At 38.5% G+C, this 11159-nt stretch overlaps 1 protein-coding gene across 1 annotated transcript; it reads left to right on the top strand.

Moving 5' to 3' along the window:
* Nucleotides 1–1917: 1917 nt before the first annotated feature.
* On the top strand, nt 1918–10953 carry PSMA6 (proteasome 20S subunit alpha 6). Its single transcript, XM_035902064.1, has 7 exons — nt 1918–2091; nt 3239–3333; nt 4145–4226; nt 4477–4632; nt 6592–6770; nt 8440–8534; nt 10745–10953. The coding sequence occupies exons 3-7, from the start codon at nt 4211–4213 to the stop codon at nt 10800–10802; spliced, it is 504 nt and encodes a 167-aa protein (XP_035757957.1). The 5' UTR covers nt 1918–2091; nt 3239–3333; nt 4145–4210; the 3' UTR covers nt 10803–10953.
* Nucleotides 10954–11159: the final 206 nt, after the last annotated feature.

The following is an 11159-nucleotide window of genomic DNA, read 5'->3' as shown; positions in this document are numbered from 1 at the left end:
ATCTGACCTGAATGTTTCTAGGGATGGGGCATCTACCACCTCTATGGGCAGCCTCTTCCAGTGTTTCACCACCCTCGTTGTAAAATATTTCTTCCTTATATCTAGCCTGAATCTACCCTCTTTTAGTTTAAAATGATTACCCCTTGTCCTGTCACAACAGGCCCTACTAAAATATTCTGCAATTAAGCTGCAGCCTAGCTTCATCTTCTTCCATAGGCTTTTATTCTTATTTTTACAGTGCACCAGATTCTGCAGAAGAGCCTCATGATGCTCACAGTCTGGCAGGACAGTTCATTGAAAGTGCTCCTGAAGGATCCTCAGAACAGGGCCAGATGCATTGTTTTGGCAGCATCATCCGATGCTGTCTTCCACTGGAGCTTAGTGGCCCTTCCCCAGCTGCAGTGGCTTCACCTGGAGTGTGTATGAGGCTTGTATGCAACTTGGATGTTAGGGACAGCACTTCCTCACACAGGGTGTCAATGGTTTTGTGATGGAAGAGTCATGGGCTCTGACCCTCCATTGCCTTTAAGACAGGCTGGTTGGTCTGCGTCACCTTTCTGGCTGTTTCTCTGCTGCAGTGCTACTTGTTGGGAATGGTTTCTACATCCTGTAGCAACGAGGAAAATGATCCTTGGTTTTCTACTTCTTGGGTATATTCAACCATTAGGTTAATGTGTGAGAAATGTGCAGTACCTCCATATCTTTTACCCATGTCTTAGAAGCAAGTATCTGCATGTGTAGTTGAGAGCCTCTGCACACAGCCTGAAGCTATCTTAAAGATACTTTGAGTACCTGTATGCTACTGGAAGAAAAATATGTAGGTGTGCATAGTTGAGCTCACTATACCTGCAGCCAGGCTGATAGCTCAGGCATGGTGCAGTACTAGTGGCTCTGTTGGCCAGCATCTAGCCACAGCATGGGCAGAACGCTCGTGTTTGCTTGTGGTCAAATATCCTAATCTACCTTTTTTCTTTCTTTTTTTCTTTCTTTCTTTTTTTTTTTTCTTTTTGAATCCTGTACATCGTGTCCATGTACTGGATGCAGATTATGTAGGTGTGGTCAAGGATGGGCATGGACACATGTTGCTTTAAGGCTGCCTTAAGATTTTTATTTTTTTTTCTGGAAACACTGAACAGAGATTTCCAGTGTAGTGATACAGGACTGAAATGCCTGTGCTTTGTCTTAGATCTGTCTTTCTGGTTCCGAAGCTCAAAAAGCTCTTTGAAGTAATCTCATATTAGACAAGTAAGAGTTATTTCATATATATTCCTTGTTGCTGTGGTTAAAATCCTTCAGAGTATCAGTGTTGTCTTGTCACCTATTAGTTCCTGCCTTCAAAAGTGATGTTTCATCTAAGTGGAATTTTGGGAGGTGCTGTTTTTGGAAAGAATGGGTACGCAGTACTACTGTTTTCTGCTGTGCAAGTATTTCAGACTTAAACACCATTAGCAATATATGTATTTGGATTTGTTATACTGTAAGAGCCCTTACACTTTTTGGCTGGTCTCTTTGAAAACTGAGTATTGCGGGTGGTAATAGGAACAAGGCAAGAAGAGACTGCAGTTCAGCAAGCCTGGTTGTCGGTACTTGTGAGCAAAACCAGTTTCCAAAGGCACCTATTGCTTTTCCCACCTAAATGTCACAGAACCACAGAACAGTTGAGGTTGGAAGGGATCGCTGGAGATCATCTGGTCCAACCCCTTGCTCAAGGAGGGCCACCAAGAGCTGGTTGCCCAGGACCACTTCCAGATGGGTTTTGAATATCTCAAAGGAGGGAGACTCCACAGCCTCTCTGGGCAACCTGTGCCAGTGTTCAGTCACCCTCACAGTAAAAAAGTGATGTTCAGAGGGAACCTCATGTGTTTCAGTTTGCGCCGATTGCCTCTGTTCCTGTTGCTGGGCGCCACTGAAAAGAGCCTGGCTCTGTCCATCTTTTTTACACCCTCCCTTCAGGTATTTGTACACAAATAAAAAAGTGTTGCAGATCCCTGGCCTGGGGCTTCAAACATGACCAGTTTGTGGACAGTGCTAGCTCGTGTCTCGCTGGGTTCTGTGCTTGGCTGCAGGCTAGCACTGATCATCCCAGGGAAGGTAAGTGAAGGGGTGAGTCAGGTTGTGCATCTAGCGGAGAGAAAGAGGGAAGATTCTTTACGGCATGTTTGGGTAACCAGTAAATGCTCCAATGCCTGAGAGAAATAATTACAGTGCCATAAATACATGGCAATCAGTCCTTCCCCAACGCTGACTCAGCAGATTGAACATAAATTTCCTGGTATTGCAAGATGTGTTTTCATTTTCAGATTATTCCTCTCCCATTGTGCAGTCTCTTCCATAGATTTGAATGCAGCTTTTAAAACAGCAGTTTCTTGCTCCCATTATTTTAGAAGATGATAGTCTTAGCAATTTGCTGTGCTGTTGGTTAGACATGTTGTAAATTCCAGTCTTAATCACATAAAAATTCATCTACATTTAGCTAGTGTCTGAAACTTCCCACTCCCAACCAGATATTAGAAAGTTCTGAATGTTTATCATATATTGCCAGCTAAAAAAATTTTAAAGTTGTTGTTCTTGAGGCTTTTGAAACTATTAATCAAGGGAAATTTATTTCATAGATCATATCAAGTAAACCTTGATCTGTTACATTTGTCTGAAATAATGCTATTTAGTTGGCATGTGCATAGGTTTCATTTTAAAAAGTTAATAAAAGCATTGCAGTGTTTGAATGTCAAGTCAGAAAATGTAAGGTTAAAACCCATCTTCTGTGTCTGGTCCATCTTTCAGTTTTCATCTGTGTCAGTTAAAATCTACAAAGGAAAATGACATCCTTGCAGTGATGATAATGCTTGAAATACTGAACTTCTGCATGTTAAAAAAATCTTATTTAAGGATTTACAGTTACTGTTGGTTAAGGTTGGGCCGTTTTAGTCAAGTGCAGAACAGCCTTCTTGTTTTACAAGAGATTCTGTTAAGCATTCTGACTAAACAAAAAGGCAAATTATTAGAAATATTTGAAGGAAGCAGTGATAATGGCTTTGTGAAGAGAGTCAATGACTTAATTCCCATCAGAAAGTTCTTGTGTGCATTGTACTAAAGACCTTAAAGACACAAGGTCTTGCACAAGTTTAAAGTATTAAAAAGGCCAGAACTTGGTGAGATTTGGGGGGGGGCATTTGTGTTGGTTTTATTTGTGCTAATATATCTAACACTGTTTTTTATTAACTTCTACATATTTTTCTAGAATATGCTTTTAAGGCCATAAACCAAGGCGGTCTTACGTCTGTAGCTGTTCGTGGGAAAGATTCTGCAGTAATTGTAACACAGAAGAAAGTACCTGTAAGTAGTCTGGTTTTGAGGGGGAGGCTGGAAGGAGATGAGAAAAAAGGTGGGGGTGAGACTCTGCAATACTGATATATTACTAGCGTTGACATATATTGCTGCTTGAATTTAATATCTTCTTAGTGTTCTGCTTATTACAAGTTCTAGCTCTGTTTAGTGCTCAGTTGCACACTTCCTCTCCAAGTACAGTAATACTGGTTTTCTCTGTATTCATCAAAGGGATAAAGCTAAAATATGGAGTTGGTCCTGCTGTACTTTAGCATGCATATATTACTCTGGCCTGTAAGGGCTGAGTTGTCCATAATCAGTTTCATGCTTTCTTTAATTCCTACTCAGAAAATGTTACACCAGTACCATGCAAAACAGATTTTTACGTCTGTTTCAGCACAGTGGTGATGTATTCTTGACAAAAGAGGGAAAACCCTTGTGTTTGAAGGGCAGCAGGCAATAAGAGTGCAAGTTTTTGTATGTGTGTTCTCAAAGTTCCGTCAGAGGGAAAAGGACTTTAATGTTGGTTGTGCTGTAGCCATCATACTTTTCCAGATATTGTGGGGTTTTATCTTCCCTGTTCTCCTATTTCTTCCTTTGCATGCCTATAGCAGTAGATAGTGGAGAGCCTGAAAGATAATTTTTAGCTGTTGATTATTGATTAGTTGATTATTTTGGGTTCTTCTGTAGATACCAGAGCATCCAGTGTCTGTGTGTTTGTTGGTTTTTGGGGGGTTTTTTTGGTTGGGTTTTTTTTTTTTTTTTTTTTTTTACTCGAAGGACAGTGTTTTCTATTAGATTATTTCTACTTCCTCTTTAGGACAAGTTACTGGATTCCAACACAGTGACTCATTTATTCAGAATTACTGAAAATATTGGCTGTGTGATGACAGGAATGACAGGTATTTAATTTACCATCTTTTAAGTAGTGTGTCAGATTTTTTCATGTAGTTCACCAGCTTTGCATCACATAAAACAAGCAAGTGCTCTAGGACATTTGTTCCACTCAGTCTGGTTTAGGAGAACTTGTCAGGTTCTGTTGTGTATATTTAAAGACAACTTAAAGTTGGGCCTGGCATTTGCATTCTCAAGCAATGCTAGGAAAAAACATGGTACATGTTCAGTGAAATTAATATTGGTTCTTTTGTCTAGCTGACAGCAGATCCCAGGTGCAGAGAGCCCGCTATGAGGCTGCTAACTGGAAGTACAAGTATGGCTATGACATCCCTGTGGATATGCTGTGTAAAAGGATTGCAGATATTTCTCAGGTCTATACACAAAATGCTGAAATGAGGCCTCTTGGTTGCTGTAAGTATAGTGTATGAAATTGTCTTTTCTCTTTGTTTTCTAAGCTTGCAACCTGAAGTATAAGAAATTCTCACCCATTTTCAAATTGTGCAAGGTATGGGTGTAACTGAAGGAGTAAAGAGGGATGAACAGCCAAATGAGAGAGCAGTGTTGGAAGTCTTGACGTGGAGCCATGGCTTTACCATTGACTCAGCATTTGAACTGGAGTAAATGATTTAGTCTCTTTAAAATGTGTGATACTATTTCACCGTAGGTTTTGGAGCCTGGTCTGTTTGCACTGCACAGTGATGTCTGTGAATGGGAGATCCTCTTTTTACCCATGTCTGTGTCTGGGTAGACATCACTGTTAAAACAGAGATACGGAGAGTGCAATTGTGTTTGTGCAGATTTTGGGGCTTGTTTATCTAAGTATAGGACAAAAGTCTGCATAATTTTTTGCTCTTAACTGTGATATACATAATGTAGAGAAGAAGTGCTTAAAAATATTTCACTTGCAAACATTTCTACACCAGTCTTGTTTTATAACAGCAAATGCAGCTTAAATAGAAAAAATGTGTGTAAAGGTTTGGGGTTTTTTGGTAGATATTACTGGTCACCTGTGTGTTCTGAGGTTGGTTCTGACTTGTTTTTTCTCTTATATTTGGCTGTGAGCAAATGATAACCGTACTGTTAGGCTGTCCGGGAACTGAGATAAAAGGCTTAACATTTCCTCAATTACTTTTTCATTAAACATTCTGTCTGGGTTTCTTTTTGTTTGCTTCATGGTTTTGTTTTTTTTTTTTTTTTCTTTTAAGGAGAATAGTTTCAGAATTGATGAATCACTTCTCGTAATCATAGTAGGCACTAGCACTTCTCACTAAAGAAGTAACATTCAGGGTTGCGCCACAGTTTCCATGATGGGGCAATTTTTGCGTGCTTGTAATGTTCAGGAATGATTGCTTCTTTCTTTCCTTGGCATTTCCCATGCCTTGATACTACTGGAAAGTGGTTTGATTTGGGGTTTTCTTTAATAAATGAATAAAAATGTATTTTTCTTAACTTCCCTTAAACTTTTTTTGAAAAGATGATGGGAAATCTTTTTTTCTGTTGTAATAAATGCTCAGAAGCTTATCAGCTATAACTACTAGTTACACAAGTGTGAAGAGATAATCATTTAAAATCTTGACCTTTTTCTATTTTGGGGTTTGGTTTTTTGGGGTTTTTTGCAAGTATTGCTTTCAAGGTATGTTTAATATGCATGTTAAGACTATACAACTATAAATCTAGAAGTATGGGTAAACACAGATGAATTTCGGTAGTGTGACCAGTTTGCATTACTTGAAGTCTGTCCAACTTAAAAACATTTAGGAAAATGGTCTTCAAAGTCTCAGTTTTATGTTCTGATATTTCCACAGTTCACTTCAGATATTTTTTTTCCTTTAAAGAAAAGAGCAAAAGGGCTGTAATGCAGTGCTTTTCAGGATTACAGTTGAGAAATCTAAAGTTGATCTTTTAATGTTTCCATTAATTTCAACGTATTTGTAGAGTTCTTTCTGGTAGAAGGCACATATTAATAGAACTATTGTTTGCGCTTGTAAAGTGTCATGCAATACACAGGAAGTGAACTGTGGCTGGGTTAACTTTGTATCGGGATTAAACTTTTGTATTTCCTGACATTGTGGTTCTTTACACACTGAGCATGGCAAAAATGTTTCTGTGTTTAATATGTACCGTTCTTTAGGAATGAAAGAAATCTGATTTGCACTAAACTGACTTGTGCACCTGATAATGAGATGCTGGTAAGAAATGGAAAATTAAAGATAAAAGAGAAATCACAGCTCTAGGTATTGGTCTGGTTCCCAAAAAGGTACTGCTGTGCATGCACGTATTTCACGGGAAAGGAGTATCTATTCTATTCTTCAGTTGAATGAAATGGCTGAAATTGGGGAAAGAAGTAAATTAACAAATTTTCTCTTCAAGGTATGATTTTGATTGGTATTGATGAAGAACACGGCCCTCAGGTATACAAGTGTGATCCAGCAGGTTACTATTGCGGATTCAAGGCCACAGCTGCAGGAGTTAAACAGACAGAGTCAACCAGTTTTCTTGAAAAGAAAGTAAAGAAGAAATTTGATTGGACATACGAACAAACAGTAGAGGTAGGCCAGCAGAGGGAAATAAAAGATTTGTTAAAGTATTTTTAATGAATATGGTGTATGTAGGCTTGTGATATAGAAGAATGCAGTTAGGCATTTCCTGTTTTCTTACAGTTCTGTATTGCTGCCGGAGCAAGTGTAGCTATTCCAACCAGAAAATGGTTTTCTTTGCAAGTGTTTAAATAGTCACCTAATCTGCTTTTTCTGCTTTACATTAGCTGAGGTAGAATCTGTAATTGTAGCACTCCTGCTGTAGCTGGTCGTTGGATACTACAGTGCTTGATTCTGAGGACACCAGACAATTTTCTTTCAGTGGCACTTAAAACAATCTTCATGTTAGAATACATTTCAGACAGGACAGGGTAATGCTTATCTGTCAGTTTAGTAAATATAACACCAGTGGTTTTGCCTACTGTCAAAACTGTTGTTCAAGGCCATTATAAAGATATATCCTATTTATAAAATAGGTCAATGAACTTATTTTGTAATCATCCTTACTTTTTCACTCACACTGTAGAGATGTTTCTAAATAGTCCTCTTCCATGGCTCACCTGTTTCTTCTGCCAGGCCGCCTTTTTCTCTCATAATGTTGTGTTTCCTGCATCACAAGATGGAGCAGTTGAAAAGAGGAATAATAACCTAAGCAATTGACCCCCCTGTAAATTAAACAGAGTATTGCATTAAGATCTATGCAAATGCTGTGCAGATTCAGACCTTCAGCTAAATTACTTCTGAAGTCTACACTACTGTGAAAGTACCATTTAAAAGGGAAGTTCTTCAACATAAAATCTTAAGTTTTATATGTGTGTCTTAATAAGTACTGATTTCCTTAATCTGTGATTCCTTTAAAGATAAGATCCTGAGGGGGTTGAATAATCATAGCATACTGAAATTGAATGTATTTGAAATGCACTCAGAGGCACTTTTTTATCCTGGCTAAATAATTTGCACATTAAATGTATTTTTCTATCACTGCTTGATTATGCTGCACATGTCTCTTAGTTGAGCAGTTGGAGGTAGATGAAACAGTCTTTTCATACTCTTGTTTTTAATTCATAAAACTGCCATGGTATGGTGCAAATACTTAACTGGTAATTAATCTGCCAGTCAAATCCTGGATGTGGTTCTATACCTTTTTGTTGTCTTTGTTAAAATGCTGAGATTGCGAATGTAGATCAGACACAGATGATGGTTAGGGTGGAAAAAAAATAAGTTAAGCCATGATGAAATGCAGCTTTTAAAAACAGCCAACGTAATTTTAATTACCAGAAGAAAAACCAAAATGGAAGCTACGCAAGTGATGTGCTTTGAGTAATCTTGGACTGTAATGATGATGCCTGTCTTGTTTGCCACTGAAACACGTTCTGTCCTTGGGACCTGGGGTTTTAATCTTTGCATGATAAAAGGTTTTGGTTTTGTGGGTTTTTTTCTGCTATGAAAATGACATGTCCCTTTGGTTTTTGTAGATTGGGCTTCTTAGAGAGAGGACCGGAGAGGGACTGTATTCTGTAACAAGGGGAAACTATTTGAAACTTTTCAGCTGAGGTTTTGAGGTGGGAGGAAACAACTTAAAACTAGGAGGAAGGGTAGTTGTTAATGCTATGCCTATTTAAAAAAAAAAAAAAGCCTTAGTGCTTTCTATTTAATTATGGAGTTTTTTGTCATCTTTCAGACAGCAATAACATGCCTGTCTACTGTACTATCCATTGATTTCAAACCTTCAGAAATAGAAGTTGGTGTAGTTACAGTGGAAAACCCTAAATTCAGGTAAGTGATCAGTGTTGATAAAACTTGGTGTGTTTCTCTGGTTATGTGCAGTTAATTTTAACTTCTTGTGTAATGGTAAATCGAGAAAAAGAGATAAATGTCTGTTGTGGTTTAACCTGGCAAGCAGCTGAACACCACACAGCCGTTCGCTCACTCCCCGCCTCCCCAGTGGGATGAGGGAGAGAATCAGAAAGAAAAAAAAGTGAAATTGTGGGTTGAGATAAAGACAGTTTAATAGGGCAGAAAAGGAAGGGAAAGTAGTAATAATAATAATGATAATATACAGGACAAGTGATGCACAATGCAATTGCTTACGACCCGCTGACTGATACACAGCCCATCCCTGAGCAGCGATTGCTGCCCCCCTGGCTAACTGCCCCCAGCTTACATACTGAGCATGATGTCATACGGTCTGGAACAGCCCTGTGGCCAGTTGGGGTCAGCTGTCCTGGCTGTGCCCCCTCCCAGCTTCTTGTGCCCCTGGCAGAAGCTGAGAGCTGAGAAGTCCTTGGCCAGTCTAAGCACTACCCAGCAACAACTAAACCATCAGTGAGTTATCAACATTCTTCTAGTACTAAATCCAAAACACAGCACCATACCAGCTACTAGGAAAAAAATTAACTCTGCCCCAGATGAAACCAGGACAATGACAGAAGCTGAAGTTCTGGAGGTTGTTTTGTTGTTTTTTTTTTTTTTTTTTTACTTGTAACTCTTCAAAATGTGTAGGGGTAAAAGACACTGTTGAAAAAAATACCTTAACACAGTTTTTAAATGTTTGGCATGGTTAAGGAGTCCAGTAAGGTGTTGTCTTTTGTTTCTTAAAGAGGTAGTTATTGCTTTATGTGACAATTAAAATGTAGTTACATCTGGTCTAGATGATTTTTCATGGTTAAAAGAATAAAAATTTTTCTTTGTGTGTGGAGTCCACTTCCAAATCATACTCATGACAGCTAACACAGTAAAGTCTAGTTTATATTAGGGAAAATTTTGCAAGTCCCATAACTTTTTAAAATCCTTTTTGAAATGGGATCTTTAAATGGCTCTTGCTCATCCTGTAATTGTAGCAGTTTTTAATATCTCCGTTCTGTAGTTAATAGATTATGAATTTGTATAATTTGAAATAGCCTATTTAAATTTGACAAGATTAAAAAGATCCTGGATTTAAAACTTCTACTTTCTGAGTACACTGCATTCCTACCTAGTGTGAGAGACACCTGCAATTTCCTCCCTCCCTCGTTACTGCCTGAATCCGAGTGCAGCGCAGTGTGTGCAGCAAGGTTACTTGGTCAATCTATCAAGGCAACACCTGGAAATCTTCCTTTTCCTGACATCAGATACAGTGTCCTTGACAGCCTTCTCTTGCAACACAATGTACAGTTGCAGAAGTATGCATGAAATGTGGGAGAATAATTTTGGGGCTTTTTTTGTTAATGCAAAAGGACCCTCAGGTATGTCTTATCTAAAATTTAGTTAAGGCTGGCTTGCTGCAGAGGCATTCAGTTATTTCTGCCTTAGTCTTTCATTACTTTTTATTTATTTAAAAAAAAAAAAAAGGGAGGAACAGCTAGGTGGGAAAGAAAAGTCCTCTGTGCTTTAATCTGGCTACTTAGTAGGTGGGGATTGGAGGGAGGCTTCAAACCTTTGGGTCCTACAGGTGCAGTCTTTTGAGCACTTCCTAATGTGTTTAAAGTTGACATGGTGATGATGGGTGTTTTTGCACTTGGTGGTGTGTGTTTAGGACAAGGAAATAGCATAGCATTTTTAAGAAAGCATGCAGGAGCTGCATTACGCCTTTTCTGCTGCTGCTCAACGGTCAAGTGCTAGCTTGCTGCCAAACTTCATTTACTGGTCTTACATCCTTTTCAGAAAGGATGGATAACAAGCAGAGGGAGAAGGCTATGAAAACCTGTGTCCCCCTTGGAGTAATCATACTAATTACCATACCTGTTCTTCTCACCAGGTCCCAGCTTGCAAATATATTGCCTGTTCTTTTTCTATCATTTGTTACCTCTTTGCTCTCTAGTGCCTTTGATTCTTCCTTTATTTTTCAAAAAGAATTGGAATGTTGGCCTGTGGCCCTGGCAGCGGGGTTTTAAAGGGCTGAAAGATGTATTGTATAAAACTTATTTGTGTAGTTATTAAATTATAATATTGGAGCTTAAGGGGAAGAATCATTTAAGCTACTTAAGGTTTCTTTTTGGTTTTTTCAGGATCCTTACAGAAGCAGAGATTGATGTGCACCTTGTAGCTCTGGCAGAGAGAGACTAATTAGCATTCCCATTTCCATTGTCTGTGGTTCTGGCCAGGATATTTGGTGAAAAGAAAACACTTATTAATGGCTTTAGATTATGGATGGAAAACAATGTTCACTATATGACGTATTTTACTCTGTACAAATAAAACAGAGGTTTTTGAAATACTTGGTGTCTCCTTTTAATGTAGTTTTTTTAACTTTCATTTCTATGAAATTCTCATCAAAATGTCTGATGACTTCAAATGTTTCTGTGATGATTGCTTGTCTTTTAGTTGTATTTTAAGAGAAATTTTATATTCCGCATTGTATTTTTCATCTGAGCTATTTGGCTCCTAGTGTAGTTTTCTATCAGATTATGGGGGGGGTGTCCT

Source organism: Egretta garzetta, unplaced genomic scaffold, assembly GCF_000687185.1.
Source record: "Egretta garzetta isolate BGI_Z169 unplaced genomic scaffold, ASM68718v1 scaffold79, whole genome shotgun sequence".
In the NCBI taxonomy this organism is placed as follows: domain Eukaryota; kingdom Metazoa; phylum Chordata; class Aves; order Pelecaniformes; family Ardeidae; genus Egretta; species Egretta garzetta.
Note: the sequence above shows the minus strand (reverse complement) of the source record. Positions and strands in the feature narration are given on the sequence as shown.